The sequence below is a fragment of the Arctopsyche grandis genome, chromosome 9 (assembly GCF_051622035.1).
Source record: "Arctopsyche grandis isolate Sample6627 chromosome 9, ASM5162203v2, whole genome shotgun sequence".
Taxonomy (NCBI): domain Eukaryota; kingdom Metazoa; phylum Arthropoda; class Insecta; order Trichoptera; family Hydropsychidae; genus Arctopsyche; species Arctopsyche grandis.
This window is the reverse complement of record NC_135363.1, coordinates 10,112,291-10,128,989: the sequence shown is the minus strand read 5'-3', so window position 1 is coordinate 10,128,989 and position 16,699 is coordinate 10,112,291. Positions and strand designations below refer to the sequence as shown.

Here is a 16,699-nt window from a genome sequence, read left to right as displayed (position 1 = left end):
AGCATCACTCCCTCCCCTGAGTCCCAGCACAACTTCCCCTGCATTCCTCACGCCGTTTCCGGAGAAACCTCAGCCGTGAGACGACGAGAAGGCTGTTATCAACGCAGACGACTTGCAGTCAGGAACCTCCCCGACTATATACACATATATAACTATCCCAAGGTTAGTCCACGTTTCTACATAACTCGACTCTTGGAAGAATAACGACGTATAACGCCCTCTGCATAAAGACGCGCGCAAGTCCGTTCATTACAATAGTATATATAGCAAAAGGTAATACAAAGCTACAAAAGCAATTCATTTTTTCAATGTCTTTAATTTAGTTCACTCGCCATTAGGTGGGAAATCCTTTTTAAATCTACTGTCGGGCGCAATATGGTGTATATAGAGTTTAAGGGCTATTTGCAAAGAAATGTTATAACATTTATCTGTCTGTTACTACGTCATCTGTTGATATAGCGTCGAAAAATTACTAAATAATAAAATTTACTACTATTGGTTTGAAACTCGGCTACTGCTGGTTTGAAACTCGAAATTAGGTGAATTTGTATTTCGATATAAAGATATTAGACGAATTTACCATTCGGTCTATAGATTTTCGGTAAAAGCGTCATTAGTGGAATAGCATTAGGTGAATTGATTTAGGTGTATTGCATTCGACCAATTTACCTGCTCCCGATGAGTACGCTGACTGGAAGGGTAGACCAGTCACGCCAAGACCTTCGCGATCGGAGTCTCACGAGCGTCTGGTTTGACAGCTGGCGCGCTTCGGCAGATGAGCGCGCGCCCGTAAGAGCCCAAAACACGGCCATGTGTGCTTTTAGCTCGAACATGCATATTGTATGAAACAGTACGAGCAAGAGTTTTTCTTGGGGGGAAGGCTAATCTTAGGTTCGCTGAAGGCTACCCCTAGAGTTCCGCCACCCGTGTGAATTGCACATATGCGGGCTTGATGAAAGGATGGCATAAGCTGATGCTAATAATCAGAGCCCGGACCCCAAAAGGGCCGCGGTCATATTTTATAAAATTTAAATTATGGCAAATTGGGTTCGATGATTATTGGTCACAAAGCGCTCGCCTAAGTCACTAAAATCTCTATAACGGAACATCTGGCAGCAGAAAAATCCATCATATTAACGATAACTATCATACTAACGAGAACTCGATTGCCAAATATTCCGTATTCGCGATTTTCATGACAAAACTTGTCTTTTGGGCGATCGCAATGTGACATTGTGATCGGTACGAAGACAGACCAGGCTTCCTCTGGTGCACACCGGACGGATACTGGAGCTGGTCTCAAAGTATCGTCAAACAACACCAGCCTCTAGCTGGTGATTCGATGGCGAGGAGCGAGCCACGTAAAAACACAAGGTTGAAGCGGCGGCGTTTGGCGCTCGACTGGTGTGAGCTGACCAGGGTGGTCAGCACCAAAAAACATCGGCCAAATCGTGGGTCGTAAGGCCACAAAAGCCGACCATCAGACAAGTAGTCTGAACAATATTTGAAAGTGGCGGAAGTTCAAATTTCAATCTCAAAAACACTATTTCTGTTTGACTTAATTCTCAAAATCACTTCTTGTATTTCTATATGTCCAGAATCTCTAAAAAGAAGAATAAATGTATTACAGGCCACCAGTATTTTTAAATATTGTTAAACGCAAAACATTATATTTAATGTTTTGCGAAATATTTCTCGAAATGAAGAAAAGTGGACTTTTGACACTTTCAAATATAACGGCTCATATAATTAGTACCAAAATTTCTACGGCACGCCACTGGTAAGTATATGAATGTTAAATTTTATAATTTTTAGGAAATTCATTACGTTAAAATACATGGACTATTTTTTGATTATTAAGGCTTTGTCATATGACAGTTCTTTGACACATTCATAAATGTATTGTTTCGATTAGTTGTAATCATGGCGGACGAAAAAATTTTAGTAAATGTTTTTACACTCAATTGTTGGTTCGTATATGTTGAAATTGAATAAAAATTTGCGAAATTGTTAATTGTCTAACGTGTATTAAACAATGTAAATTGTAGGGGTATCCCTTTCATATCGAAAAACCGAAAGGAAAGAATGGAAGCTATCTCAACATATTTATCGAAAGGCGTTCACGATATTGTGTGTCTTCAAGAAGTTTGGGACGAAAGCGATTATTTTTTAATGAGAGATACAGCTAAAAACGTTTTACCCTATTCCCATTATTTTTACAGGTAAGTCGTCTAATTACTTGAACCTGATATTCATCCATCACTATAATGCTAAAGATTTTGATTAAATAATATATTTTCAGTGGTGTGTGTGGATCTGGACTTTGCATACTATCAAGATGGCCTATTGAAGAAGTATTCTTCCATGCTTGGCCTTTGAACGGTTACATACACATGATACATCACGGAGATTGGTTTGGTGGAAAAGGAGTCGGCTATTGCCGAGTAAAGTATAAAGATTTAAACATTCACGTTTACTCTGCTCATGTTAGTTATTCACTTAATCGTGATTTTTACTTATGTACATAGTTGATCTGTGTTTAATGAATAATCATCTTTCGATAGTTACATGCAGAGTATAGCACCGAAGACATATATTTAGCTCACCGAGTTTTGCAAGCTTTCAACACAGCAGAGTTCATTAAAATGACCTCGTCTTGTGCCGATCTTGTAATTTTAGCTGGTGATTTGAATACGCAACCTACAGATTTAGCCTTCAGGTTTTTCTTTATTATTTGTATATATGTATATATATTTTTAGTGCGATGATAAAGATAATGCGTGAAATTTTCAGATTGATGTGTGAAACCGGTCGACTTAAAGATTCTTGCTTGGAATATAAACCAGGATCGAATTTGGATGATGAGAAAAAAGCAAGAGGAAGCGTTGTTTTAGGGACAAACGAAAGGGCTTGCAATAGTTATACTGACCCTGTGGAAAGTAAACGAAATCCGGATGGGAAAAGAATTGATTATGTTCTTTATCATACTGGTCCAAATAGTATTGTAAGTCATGAATATTTTAATAAGAGTGGTTTTAATAATGTTACTTTCTTTGATTTTTTTATTGGTTTTTTAGGCCCACGTCGATCGATATGATTTACCCCTTTTAGGCAATGTACCCAGTTGTCAGTTTTCTTACTCGGATCATGAAGCAGTTTCGACTCAATTACTCGTCACCAAAGCGAAAAATCAGAACTTTATAAGAAAATCCGACGAAGGTTACATATCTGCTTTAAATGAAGCTATATCAGTCTGCCACGATGCCATGACTACTCTTCGATATTCTGCTCGGAAGTATTTGATCTACGCTATGAGCCTTTTCCTTTTGCTTTTAAGTACCGTTGGAATGGCCGAACGGACTTATGTAGACTTGCCGAGATTGTTATTGGTGGCAGTGATGTTTTACTTTTTGATTATGGGAACTGTTTGGAACCGTATAGAATGGAATGGAGTATTATCTGGAGAGAAAGCAATGGAAATTATTTATAATAACTTAATTAAAAAAAATAAAATTTGAAATATTTTCTCAAGGAAACAACACAAACTCTTTCAGTCACATAATATTTAATTCTAAAATTCACAAGTTCAAAATTCAAATTTTTTCAGTGCTTAGCATCAACTCCATATATAGTACAATAATGAGAATTGAGCCATACATTTATAGCTTTCGATTACATATATAATATAATACAAACATATATGATATGAATTTATTAGCTTTTTAAGTATCGCATAATGGATAACAGTATTTCAATATATTCCCAATAATAATATATAAAAATGGACAAGGTAAATAATAATATAAGATGTAATAGTAGGTTTTTTGAAAACTTTTATATTATTTATTAAATTATGAGCATTCAAATTATTTTTATTGACAATAATTAAATTGTATTGCTCCTTCCACTAAATGCTCACAAGTAGTATAATACAAAATAAGTGTAAATGAATATGTGTTCTTTTTTTTTTACAAAATATTTTATGTATAAAATTAGAATTACTGATACTTTCTTAAGATTAAATGAAGATTCGAATAAATATTTGTTTTTTAATTATACATATAATAATATATCCTATATCCGTTTTAGCACTCTTTTTATCAATTAATAAGGCTTACATATCTTTTTATCAATAAGATCAATTGAAAAATATATCAATAATTCGTTATAGTACAAAATGGAAACTACAGAATTTGCAAACAGTAATTGTGGCTATGCAGTATTACCGACGATATATTTCTAAAGACGAAAATATAGTTTCATCGGTGCTCGCAAGTAGTTACATATATACAGCTTCTAAACTCCATATGCTACACTTCTACAATCCAATCCAACAATTGGAAATGTATTTGTAACTTGGGAACATGAGAGAGAATAATCACTGTCCAAGTAGATGATTTGTGGATGGACAGTGGACACCCCGGATTAGGCTACCGGGACCCAGTAAGTATTAGGCTAACGGGACCCAGTAACAGAGGATGCGATGGAGTTCTCACAGACCTGGGTGAGTTCGTGCGTAAACAATAGATACGCCCGGGTAGACCTTTACATAAGTGTCTAGAAAATAGACAAACTAACGGATCGGAGAGGCTATGCTGTGCAACTTGTCCTTTATAATGAGGTACACAGTAGATCAGATATTCTGGAGTGAGCGGAGGTTCCATGTGGATCTCCTGAATCTAAAAAATAGTTCATTTAACCATAACGTTAAAAAAGATTCTAGAGTGTAAACATATACAATTGAACATTTCTAAGATTACGAATAGACTGAAAAAATCAGGGACCACATCAAAAAGTACGACTATGAAAATTGATTGTAGGAATTCGCTACATTGTCAAAAATGAGATACACATACATATGTAGCTGATGTAACACATTACAAATTTTAACTATGATTGATAATTATTATCATATCACCGAGATCAAATCGAAAATACTTTTATTAAGTAATATGATTCGCAGACATACATACATACAAACTTATGTAACAATACAAACGATAAGGTATTATCTACTTGTCCTGTCAAACTGCTTACAGAAAATAACAAATTTTTAACACTTTGGTCAAACTTTCTTGCAAGCCTTCTTTTCACCAACTATGGAATTATATCTATAACTAAAACAGTTCCTCAATTTTTTTTTCATTTCTATATATAAAAATAAATACATATAATGTATTTAATGAAAAATACTATAATAAAATTTATCACATTATAACTGCTAATTGTGGATTATTTTTTAGCAACTTTTACTCGTTTCATTCACGTCTGGGTTGTCCTTTAACAGAGGATCGGTATTGCCCGTCGATCCGTATGTGCTCCGTATAAGTACATCAGCATCAGTCGGCGTGAAGACTTCATCAGTTGGGCTGTTGATAGACGTGTTCACGCTGGACGTAGACGGCCCAGCATCGTTGACAAGTCTCGAACTCTCATCCTCCCCTCTTGCCAGGTGATATGCTGTTTTTCCTCTTAAGCGTCTACTTAACGAACTACCTGTATGTGCAATACATGATGAATTTAAAAACTATAACTTAATATAACATAATAATAAATTTGATTTAGTATAGTACTTACTGACAACTCCGAAATGTTCCGATATGTCACTTTTAACATCGGACATATCTAACATTGATATAAATGCACCGCAACAAGTGGGAGCATCTTCGCCTGATAAGACATACGGTTTATGAGAAAAGCTGTAATGATGAGCGATTGCAGCCAGAAACATTTCTATGCATATGAAGAAATCCTGTATTGATCAAATTTCAACGTATTATTGAACAAGTACACATACATACACTCAAGAGAAGATATTTTATACATTTTTATACATACTTGTAACTTTGATGAAATGGTTTTAATAGTGTCGTGATCGTCTGTATTGAAAATCGAAGATATAACATTATAATACACCAATATGTTAATGATAACTCCTTGACTGAAAATTCAATGAATATAAATTAATTTTATGGTAAATTATTATATTTAGCATAGCTCATGTTTTATAGGACTCACAAGAACGAAAAGAACACAACAGCTTTGATGCATAAAAATTTGCCGAGCGGTTTCATAGGCTTCAGTTCAGTAGAATTGGCCTTGTAGAATAATACCAGACAGTACATAGCCACGAACTGAGACAAATTATTCATAGCTATCATATATGGAAAAGCAACGTCCCATTTGAAATCTCCCTCTCCGTAAACTCCACTCAGCTCACATATGACCGATATTATGGTGGTTACCGGTCGAACGACGGTATACTGCAAAATTCCGTGTTTACACATGTGGACAAATTCTCTGCGAAAAAAATACGCAAATATATATGTATATAAAAAAACAATACTCCACAAAGACAATGCGATAAAATACATAGATGTAGAATAACCTAGATATGCCTTTACATACAAATTTCGTTGGAGATCTTGTCGCCACTATCTGAGGGGTGTGGGGGGTTTAACTAGCGGGGAAGTGGTGAAAAAGGAAGGAACGCAAAAAAGCAACCAGTTTATGTACATGTGTACATGCACTGAAGTTTTATTTTATTGGACACTCCGCGTGACAGTAAACCAAACTAATAAAGCCATATTAAGAAAAAAAAATTTAGCTATACACACTATATTAAACTACAAATGTATGTTACTATAATAAAACCATCATTAACTATTACAATATTTAAACATTAGTAACTTCCACAAGGATCAATTTTAAAGCTGACACTTTAATATTTAGTTCATTGTTTGTAGTTTTAAACTTAATGTCGATTTCTGAATTTCCTTCAGTGCCAACAAGATATACGCGTGCATGTAGAGACATCTGTGGCAGAGGTTATCGACCGCTGTTCCATCACTGCATATAACACTACATAAATCGCGCTGATATTTCATTATATGTTAAAATACTACTATAATTGAAGACATTATATATTAATTCTTACTTATGATATGTGATGCCATCCGCCTTTTTATGTTTTCTTGAGTAATTGTAACACAATTTCACTGAATACGTTGGCATTTTCGAAAAATGTCAATCAACCTTCCGACTTAGAAGCTAACTAGCTACTGAGAGAGAGTGTACATGCACTGTACTTTCTTTTGTGTGTGCATGCACCAACAGGGTGATCGGCTTAGAGCGTCAGGGCGTATCTATGTATTCTATATCTATGAATAAAATAAAATGATAATATACCGTCCCATTTCCCAGGGAGTCAAACAGCATAAAGGAAAGAAATGGTACACTTGTGGCTTTGATTCGAGGGAGGCTTCCAGATCGGCGTCTTCGTTTAGATAATTGAGGAGGAATTTCATGAAATTGTAGATGACGTAAGCTTCGTAGCATTCCCTCATCGAGTCCATGTAGATCGATTGTTCTGGAAACTGTAAGCCTAGCCAGGCGTTGAAGGCGTAGATCGGCACCATCCATAATATTCTGAAATTATTTTAAATAATGAATTCAGTGTTGAATATAAATGGCAGAGGTTTTTCGCACAGTCATTGTTTTTTTTATATATACATACATACGTATGTGATAATGGAAATTTGTTTCTTTTTGTATAGTAGTTAAGACAAGGTTATCACCTAACTTAGGCAAATAGAATGACCGCAGTTGTTCAATTGTGATATATTTTTTTTGTTTATAATTGTGAATTCTTTTGATTATTTTCAAAGACTGGAAGTGAGTGTTATAGCTAGTGATAATTTGATAAAATCGGTATTGCAATTAGAGATATATAAATATATGCATGTGTGTGATTACTCAACTATGTAGCGAATTACATTGCGATTCGTTTGAACTAAAATGAAAACATTAATTAATTGATATTATTGCACATCCCATTGCGATGTTTACACAGTGTGTTCACATACATACATATATAGTAAATATGAATAGTATAAATTGCATTGTAAAAAAATTCAATTTAGGTGTCAAGTTCGATGTTATGAATATGAATAAGCAATGCCGACACTTGCATAGATTCTTCTACAACATGGAAAGTATATTGTTGTCTAATTACGTAGTCATTAAAATAATCTTATAAAATGCAAAGTGGACGCTTATTATTATATTGGATATATACATAAGTGGTTGTTGGTTTTGGCTCTTCTTTTTTTTTTAATTGTTACCTGTTTTTTGTGTGTTTTTAGTTTGAAGTCGCAGATTTCAAATTGTTTATTGTTTCCCAAAGATACTTTTAATTTTTTCAACTATGTTTTTTTTTTAATATTGCGTGTTGAGTTGTGCTGTGTTTTTCAATGTATATTTTTCTTCTTTAAATACAAAAGAGGGATTTTTTTCCCTTTGGATTTAAATTCAAATATAAAAACATGGAATAGGCTTGTAAAAAAATAACTCTTGTTTTAAAAGAAATAAATAAAAATAAAACAAGTTATAATATGGAAAAGGTAAAAACTCTTCATAGTGAAATTCAAAGTGAATTATCCAGTAGTAAAAACCAGGGCTGTGGAGTCTGATCAAAATTCAGAACTCAGACTTGAACGATTTTAGTAAGATCCACTTTTTTTGCTAACGTATAAAATTGTTAGTAGTAAAAATAATAGCGGTTTTCGAAATATAAAAAAAATATAGGAATTTGAAAATCATTAAAAACTGACATGTAACCCAAATTTATTGAATTATTGGTAATGAAACAGGTATAAATAAAAAGTAAATACATTAATAGTGTATGTGTATGAATTTCATACATAAATAAGTCAATGCGAAAAATGAGAATAAAAAAACATAGATAAAGTAAAAAAGGATGAGACAGAGGAAACATTTGGTTTTGGCCAGAAAACATCAAATACCTGCATTAAACGATTTTATTTATTTAAAATTATGATTTTTATACAGAAATTATTAAATTTAAATTTATTAGTGGATTTACTTCATTAAAATTGGAGACTCTAGTTGAGACATACCCTAATATAGGGTTGTCAGATTTCATGCAAGTCAAACCGGGACGCATACTCCCCCCCCCCCCAAAAAAATCAGATCTTTGACTTTTCTATAGATATGTTTTCAATTGAAGTGATAATATTATAGAATATCTATAATTGATTTTTTTTCCTTCTATTTTTAATATATGTAAATGAAAAGATAGACTTCACTGAGAAGATTAGTGAAAAAATCTAATAAGGTATTTGGTGCTTTTTCTTCAGCTTTTTATATTCAATATTAGCAAAATAACAGAAATCTTTTAGTCTTTCTGTTCTGACGGCGTCTATTCCGCGTCTGCGTGTGATGAATCATTCTGAGTGTGATAAAATTATCGATTCAAGATAAATTGATTGATGACTGATACACATTTTTTGTCTCCCTTCTACACATAGTTCTCCAGAAAGTATAAGACAGAGACAAATAGTTAATTGTTGAATATTGCTGCAGTGTTTACCACCAGACTGTCTGGTCCAGACATCGACTTTTTGTTTATAGTTTATGTAAATTCCGAGTTAAAAAACATAAAAGGAAGTAGTAAACAGGGACATTTGGGCGTCCCGAGAGGTTTGTTCGGGACACGAGACTTAATACTGGTGACAATCCCGATTAATCGGGACGCCTGACAACCGTACCTAATACTATTAATTAAAGAAAATATGTTATAATAAAAAGCAGTCAATTTTTAGTTAGTTAATTTTTTACGATTTCAACTCCAACTCTGCTATGATACGAAAGAATCGGGTGTGGGTTAGTGAGTCATTTGTATTATACTACCAGAATGTTATGGACATTAACTCTAAAAAATCAACTTGTTTATCTGCGGTGTTAGCGCAAGATATTGATTAAATTACACTGATGGAAACTTGTCTCACTGATTCTGTGAAGAATTCAGAATTATTTGACACTAGATACTTGGTGTTTCGAAGAGATCGTGGCTCCAGCGGAGGTAATGTTATAGTTACTGTTCGAATCGATGCAATTAGATTTGTGCGTCGTCTTCCTCTCTTGGACACAATCGGAGAAAATCCTTGGGTCTCTGTTGAGCCTGCTCATGAGACAATTTTTATCTGTGTTTTATATTTTCCTCGTTCACAAACTCCGGTAATTTCTAATGCATTTTTTTAAATAGCTCCAAGAAGTTTGCATACATATGTATGGGAAATAAAAACATAATTACTGTGGGGGATGTCAATACCGAATCACTTAATTTAAACGATGAAATTTCATGTGAGTGTGAACTTTTTAGTTTGATCGTTGTAAATAATATTAATAATGCTTTTAGGAATCAATAAGAGGTGCTACTTTAATATGTGATCTACCTTAGCATGCGATCTACCTTTGAATCGCAGTCGACTATTTTTTTTTATTTGTATCGTAGCAACGAAATGTTTATTACAATTTTTGTTTTTTCCTGCCGCACCATAATATTGTCGAAGCATTTCTATCAAAATATCGTCAGCAGATACATATCTCTTAACCAAATCTTAAATGAATAGGGCCAACCTTAACTTAACCTAACCTATCCTGACCCTTAAATAAATAGGTGTTGGCTGCTAAGATATGTTTTTTTTTCGTGAAAACATTGATGAAATAAAACTAAAAAAAAAAGATATCTTAGCAGCCAACACCTATGTATTTATTTAAGGGTCAGGATAGGTTAGGTTAAGTTAAGGTTGGCCCTATTCATTATTCAGTCTCAGTGTCACACGTGAGAACTGAAACAGTGAAACCGCATATTAAGATAAAAACGTGAAAATAGATCGCATACTACAATAGATATGTGAAGGTAGACCGCATACTAAAGTAATACTTTAAGAGTGTTCTGACGTATACATTGCTGTGTTAATCTTTAAGGAAATAGTGCATTCATCATTTGATAAATGTTTCAATAAAAATCATCTTCAAATCGGAAGAGTTGATCCTAAATGGTTCACGGCAGAATTGATTCGTATCTTTATGCATTAAAAATTCCTTACATAAACTGTGGAAGGATACTAAGGATTCTCATGATTACGACGAGTTCTCTCAGTTGCGTTCTCAATTCAAAAAGATGATTTCAGTGATACAAAAAAAAAAAATTTGCGTGCTAACGTAATTTTTACCATTACACATCATATATGTGTGTATAAGTATTTTCTAAGGGTGATACTTTCCTTGTAAAACAATCGATTGTCTGGTAGTATGATATTTTCCTAAAGATTCAAGACATAATTGACATATGTACAAAAATGTAAGCCTACCTTAGTTACAATATTGTTTGTCGAAACAAAATAGTCATGCCTATTCATAATGAATCATAGCACACATACACATAAGTATTCACATGCATATTTGGAGATTACGAATTCGGCGATAGGTGGTCTTCTATCTTATTTGAAAGAGGTACTTTTTAGTTCGCAATTGTGGCTGTTTAGTATGTACATAATATGGAGAGAGTATGATTGTTACCTGACAATATGCTTTTGGTGGTTCGGTTTAGTGTAGTAGACCATGTGCTGGATGATCTCCCAGATGGAGATGGGGATGGCGAGCAGCACGAAAGCGCCCCCGATGAGAGCCGCCTGGTCTCTTTTGGGGAATCCGTTGTGCACGGAGTTGGTGACGAGGATCGGGACGAGAGTCACGACCACTAGGAAGTAGACGATGGCGCAGAGAGGCCGCAGCCAGGCGCGCCATTGCCGGCACACTCGAACTCCGCAGACGCACATCCTCGCCAATCGCCGATCATCCAACGGTCGCCACCGCCCACCCCGCCCACACCCCTAACACTGACAGCTGATTGTGACGTTTCTTCTATACAACCAAATGTAGGACCAAACGCCTACTTTAGCGGCTACTATTTTTTGCGCTCGGACAATAGATGCGCACTTTGACAACACATTTGGTATTCAGATTGTGACTGGTTCGGGCTTAATGAATGTGCATTTTTTTTTATTTAATATTATTATGAGTCACTTTTGAGCAAAACGGCTATAAATTTGTTATAAACAGACGCGGCTCGTGCATAGGAACTGCGGCGCTGCAGCACCCCCAGAAAAATTACAAAAAAATTGCATTTACAACTTGTATTTAGATATATTTGACATACTCATCAATAATGATTATGTCAAATAAATAATCATTCTTATTTAAATTATATTCACAAGTTGTAAATGTATACAAATGTGATTTTTTTGAATTTTTTCTGGGGGTGCTGTAGCGCCGCAGTTCTTATGCACGAGCCGCGCCTGGTTATAAATACTCTTTATGTCGTTCGCATGGTTCGGTGATTATTCCGCAAAAGGTGATCTCGCGTAAGTCGCTAAAATCTCGACCACGGAACATCTGGCACCCAAAAACTCCATCAATCAAAATTATTCACGCGAAATATTGTTCTAACGAGACCTCGATTGCCAGATGTTCCGTGATCGAGATTTTAGTGACTTGCGCGAGATCGCGTTTTACGGAATAATCTGTATACCCGTTCGTATATAAAGTTGATGGGGTTGACCAATGGTAAAGCTTCCACTCCTACTTCTACTCAGAAGGGGGATTCCACTAGGTAAACCCGAGAATGGGAGTTTCTCAGTTATTATTCTGCAGGCATTGGTTGAGCACGGATCGCCCCAGTCCTCCTTTACCCACGTTTGGTCCTCGCCACAATTCTTAATACGGCAAACCCTTGACTTCGCTGGACTATCTATCTGCACTTGACGAGAGATTCTCTCGTTAATTCAAATTTCATTGACCATGAGACATGCACATACATATGTAGATACCGGGAAAAATCATGTTCTGAGATATTTTTCTCGAAAAGTAGTGTCGCCTAAAACCAGGTTAGTTTAAGCATTTATCGACGCCGCATTCAGTGACGGTTCATCTAAATGGGCTGTGGGTTGCAGCCTCCCAGTGTAGTACACATGCATGTTATTTTTGCTTGCACCTTAGTTTAGTCACCTGTATGGTAAATTAGCTACTAAGGCCCAATTCATCTGGCCCCATTCCTTTTCAACAGTGGTGGACGTTATAATAACTCTCCAACGAACGTGCGATATATTGCTATATATATACGATAATGCAGAATGCCCCGAAAGTTGCGGAGCCCAACTTTCGGGGCATTCTGCATTTAAATATTCTAGTGATGTACATATATACATTTTACTTGTTACAGATGTGCACTATGCTATTTAAAAGAATGATGCAATTTTTATGATCAGGAGAAATTGAACGAGAATGCAAATGCGAATGAAAAATTTTGTCCAATGTAAGAATTGTCTTTTTTTATAAATTTTATAATGTAAAATGCGTTAAATTCCCTTGAATAAATCAGATTGGACGCGTTTTTAACAAATTCATTCATTTTAATTTTAGAAATCAATGGCCGAAAAATTCAGTGTATGGGCAAGTGTCAAATGTCAAATCTTGTAAGTCGTATCAGCTGTATCTTCGCAGTGTGATAACGCGTTAGCGTTTCTTCCGCAATAATGCTACGCCGGGCTACTGGAGCTGAATTGCGTCTTCAATTGCAGGTCAGTTTATATAAATAATATAAATTCATTTACCTAAAAGTAGTGTGATATGTAATTAAAAATAGCACCATTTATCACGTCCTTCAGTTTCCCTCTAACCTCAACGTATTCCAAATATTTATATTATTGAGTATTTATGTAACCACTATGACCTTCGATAATTTCTTAATATTTAGTTATGAAATGTGTTACCCATACATACATATGTACATACATAGGTTATATTAATTGTAATGTAATTTTTATTGACAGACCATTCAAAGTTGCTCCAAATCCACTGCAACCCGCGAAAAATTACCTCCTGGTCCAGGGTTGGCAGATTTTGTATCAGATGATCCACCAGTCGATTGGAAAGACTATCAGGGAAAATTGAAAAGGGAAAAGGGAGAGACCGAAAGGTTGCGGCTGCCACCATGGCTCAAAACTACAATTCCAATGGGTACATTTTTTTTTTAATATTGTGTATTATATTCATATTGTATGTGAAATAACATTATTATATCTTCATAGGACCTAATTTTAGCAAATTGAAAGAGCAATTACGCACATTAAACCTTAGTACAGTTTGTGAAGAAGCTAAATGCCCTAACATTGGAGAATGTTGGGGCGGTGGAAAACACGGGACTGCAACTGCTACGATTATGGTTTATTCTTTGAACTATTTTCATGTATTTAAATGATAGTAGTATGTTTAATTATAGTTAATTTAATATATAGTTTTTTTAATTATAGTTAATGGGAGACACTTGCACCAGAGGTTGTCGATTTTGTTCGGTGAAGACTGCTCGAGCTCCTCCTCCTCTGGATCCGAATGAACCAAAAAATACGGCAAAGGCTATATCAGACTGGGGTCTTAACTATGTAGTACTCACCTCGGTTGATCGTGATGGTATGCATGATGTCAAATATTAAAAATGTGCATAAAAGAGGCAACAAATTAAATGGTCAGAATAAAAATCGAATCTTGGCCAGAATTTTATTATTCAAGGTCAGAATAATAAGATAGCATATGGTCAGAATAGGTGTAATGAATGGTCATAATATATGTAATGAATGGTCATAATATATGTAATGAATGGTCAAAAATAATGAGCAGTCAGCATTAAATCATCTTTTTTTATAGATTGGATTATAATTTATGGCGAACCGAGATGCGAATGACACATCGACCAGTTGTACTTGCATATCTTCAACGTTGCAGCAGTAACAACACTACTGCCGATTGCAAAAATGATTCTGACCATCTTTCAGAATGATTTCATGTAATTTATGACCAATCCAGTTTAAATTCTGACCATCTAATATGTTTTCATTTTGGACATTTGTATTCTGACCGTTTAATATAAATTCTGCCCAATGCTATATAAATGATAACGAATGTAATTTAAATTCTGACCACAAAATTATTAAAACTGAGCTGAAAAATACGAGCCACTTAAAAAATGGAATTTACATATTTTTCGCTTTCAGATATGTCAGATGGTGGATCTAAACATATCGCCGAAACCGTAAAGGAAATAAAGAGACAGTGAGTTCAATTCATAACATGACTTATGTTGAAGAATAGCTCATTTATAATTTACTTATTGTATTATGCTTTTTCAGAAACGATTCAATATTAATTGAATGTCTCGTACCAGATTTTAGGGGTAATGTTGAATGCGTAAGAACCATTGCACTCAGCGGTTTGGATGTCTTCGCTCATAATATAGAAACCGTGGAAGATTTAACTCCTTTTGTTAGAGATATGAGAGCGGGGTTTGTAGAAATTATTCTGTTTAAATTCTTTTATAGTAAATCGAATCCTTATATAATTTTTTTATTAATCTTAGATACAAACAGACTTTGAAAGTATTAAAAACTGCCAAAGAAATCAAACCGGATCTTATTACAAAGTCGTCTATTATGTTAGGATTGGGTGAAACTGATGAAGAAGTTGAAAAAACTATGAGAGGTATTTTTTTATCTAGTTGTTGAATTGTTTTTTATACTAGTAATTATATTCGTATTGATTGGATTGTGATTTTCAGATTTGAGAGAGGTCGGAGTCGATTGTGTCACACTCGGTCAGTATATGCAACCAACAAAGAGACATTTGAAAGTCATAGAATATGTTACACCTGAAAAATTTAAAGCATGGGAAACCAAAGGGTCTGAAATGGGATTTTTGTATACGGCTAGTGGTCCTTTAGTACGGTCTTCGTATAAAGCTGGTGAATTCTTTATAGGAAACATATTAAAAAATAGGAAAAATCAAAGTACATAAGGTTTTTTTTTAGTGTAGATATGTACATGTATAATTTATTGTAAATACTTGTAAAAAATGTAATCTCAATAAATTATAGCAAATTTAATATATGTACATACATATATATAATATTATATAATAGATTTACATGATAAAAATATGTCAAATAATTTCTTTTCTTTGGATGTATTACGTATATGTATTAATATTGACGCTTTATTGTAATGTTGTGTAAATAAATAGATATTTTTTGTTGAATGTATTGATTTGTTTTAATTTATCATATTATGTACATAAAATGCTACATTTAAATTTTTTTCATTTACACATAATACTTTGCATTTATACATAATTTGAAGTCCTTCCAGTATTGACCATTAATTTATTTTTAAAAGTATCGCTAGACTGCGAAATGCTAGAGCAGTTTGTTGAAGATGCTCGGCGGCAAGATAAACATGCAACAAAGAAACAGTATTGGCAAGTTTCTTATTCGGCTTCAGGATTTACATATACTTTTCCTACGACTCTTCCTCTTCGCTAAATATTTACATTCGTCGCCAGAATGACAATGAGGATTTGGAATTTCAGACTAAAAACAACACCGAATGTTCGCAACACCATTCTTGCTATACTTTTCGCTATCAATGTATTCTTTATTTTTTTGTAAAAGGGTTAATGTTGATGAATCTGCTAATGAAAAGTTTTCTTCAAATAAGATTATATGTAGAATGGTGCCAAGATTTATATAAAAATATTGATTTCGATTCTATTGACATTTTAAACGGAATAATCTTTTGAGGCATAGTTCGTGATGTGTCTGATATTGTATGTGTGTGTGTGAAAATGTGTGTAAGCGAATTTCGTGCATTGTACGCTAAAATATTGCACATGGCTTAATGACAAATGTTACGATTCTCCAAATCTCAGCGTATCAGAGAAGCAAAAGAACTTACTGGTTCTATATGTTACAGTCCAAGCGCACATTTAATTTGTTCATGAATATACT

The 16,699-nt window shown here is 34.3% G+C and overlaps 3 protein-coding genes across 3 annotated transcripts; 2 read left to right on the top strand and 1 right to left on the bottom strand.

The window, feature by feature from the left end:
* Positions 1 to 1,245: 1,245 nt before the first annotated feature.
* nSMase (neutral sphingomyelinase) lies at positions 1,246 to 4,030 on the top strand. The gene is made up of 6 exons (XM_077438585.1): positions 1,246 to 1,970; positions 2,049 to 2,222; positions 2,303 to 2,486; positions 2,565 to 2,719; positions 2,794 to 3,004; positions 3,078 to 4,030. The coding sequence occupies exons 1-6, from the start codon at positions 1,924 to 1,926 to the stop codon at positions 3,516 to 3,518; spliced, it is 1,212 nt and encodes a 403-aa protein (XP_077294711.1). The 5' UTR covers positions 1,246 to 1,923; the 3' UTR covers positions 3,519 to 4,030.
* LOC143917169 (transmembrane protein 184C) lies at positions 3,550 to 11,751 on the bottom strand. Its single transcript, XM_077438584.1, has 7 exons — positions 11,386 to 11,751; positions 7,189 to 7,428; positions 6,019 to 6,300; positions 5,839 to 5,941; positions 5,578 to 5,752; positions 5,254 to 5,496; positions 3,550 to 4,679 (listed from the first exon to the last, which is right to left on the bottom strand). The coding sequence occupies exons 1-7, from the start codon at positions 11,643 to 11,645 to the stop codon at positions 4,612 to 4,614; spliced, it is 1,371 nt and encodes a 456-aa protein (XP_077294710.1). The 5' UTR covers positions 11,646 to 11,751; the 3' UTR covers positions 3,550 to 4,611.
* Positions 11,752 to 13,308: 1,557 nt separating this feature from the next.
* On the top strand, positions 13,309 to 15,955 carry Las (lipoyl synthase, mitochondrial). Its single transcript, XM_077437544.1, has 8 exons — positions 13,309 to 13,445; positions 13,698 to 13,884; positions 13,956 to 14,089; positions 14,178 to 14,334; positions 14,916 to 14,973; positions 15,051 to 15,203; positions 15,278 to 15,399; positions 15,476 to 15,955. Exons 1-8 carry the CDS (start codon positions 13,401 to 13,403, stop codon positions 15,709 to 15,711), a joined length of 1,092 nt encoding a protein of 363 aa, XP_077293670.1. The 5' UTR covers positions 13,309 to 13,400; the 3' UTR covers positions 15,712 to 15,955.
* Positions 15,956 to 16,699: the final 744 nt, after the last annotated feature.

Bases quoted from the DNA above. Each gene is read 5' to 3' on its own strand.
- nSMase (XM_077438585.1), top strand. From the start codon at position 1,924: ATGGCGGACGAAAAAATTTTAGTAAATGTTTTTACACTCAATTGTTG. The intron at 2,720-2,793 runs GTTTTTCTTTAT...TGAAATTTTCAG, and splicing joins CCTACAGATTTAGCCTTCAG to ATTGATGTGTGAAACCGGTC. The intron at 3,005-3,077 runs GTAAGTCATGAA...TTGGTTTTTTAG, and splicing joins ATACTGGTCCAAATAGTATT to GCCCACGTCGATCGATATGA.
- LOC143917169 (XM_077438584.1), bottom strand. From the start codon at position 11,645: ATGTGCGTCTGCGGAGTTCGAGTGTGCCGGCAATGGCGCGCCTGGCTG. The intron at 5,753-5,838 runs GTATGTATAAAA...TGATCAATACAG, and splicing joins CCATTTCATCAAAGTTACAA to GATTTCTTCATATGCATAGA. The intron at 4,680-5,253 runs GTAAAAGTTGCT...ACTATTTTTTAG, and splicing joins CCCAGACGTGAATGAAACGA to ATTCAGGAGATCCACATGGA.
- Las (XM_077437544.1), top strand. From the start codon at position 13,401: ATGCTACGCCGGGCTACTGGAGCTGAATTGCGTCTTCAATTGCAG. The intron at 14,090-14,177 runs GTTTATTCTTTG...TTTTAATTATAG, and splicing joins CTGCAACTGCTACGATTATG to TTAATGGGAGACACTTGCAC. The intron at 15,400-15,475 runs GTATTTTTTTAT...TGTGATTTTCAG, and splicing joins AGTTGAAAAAACTATGAGAG to ATTTGAGAGAGGTCGGAGTC.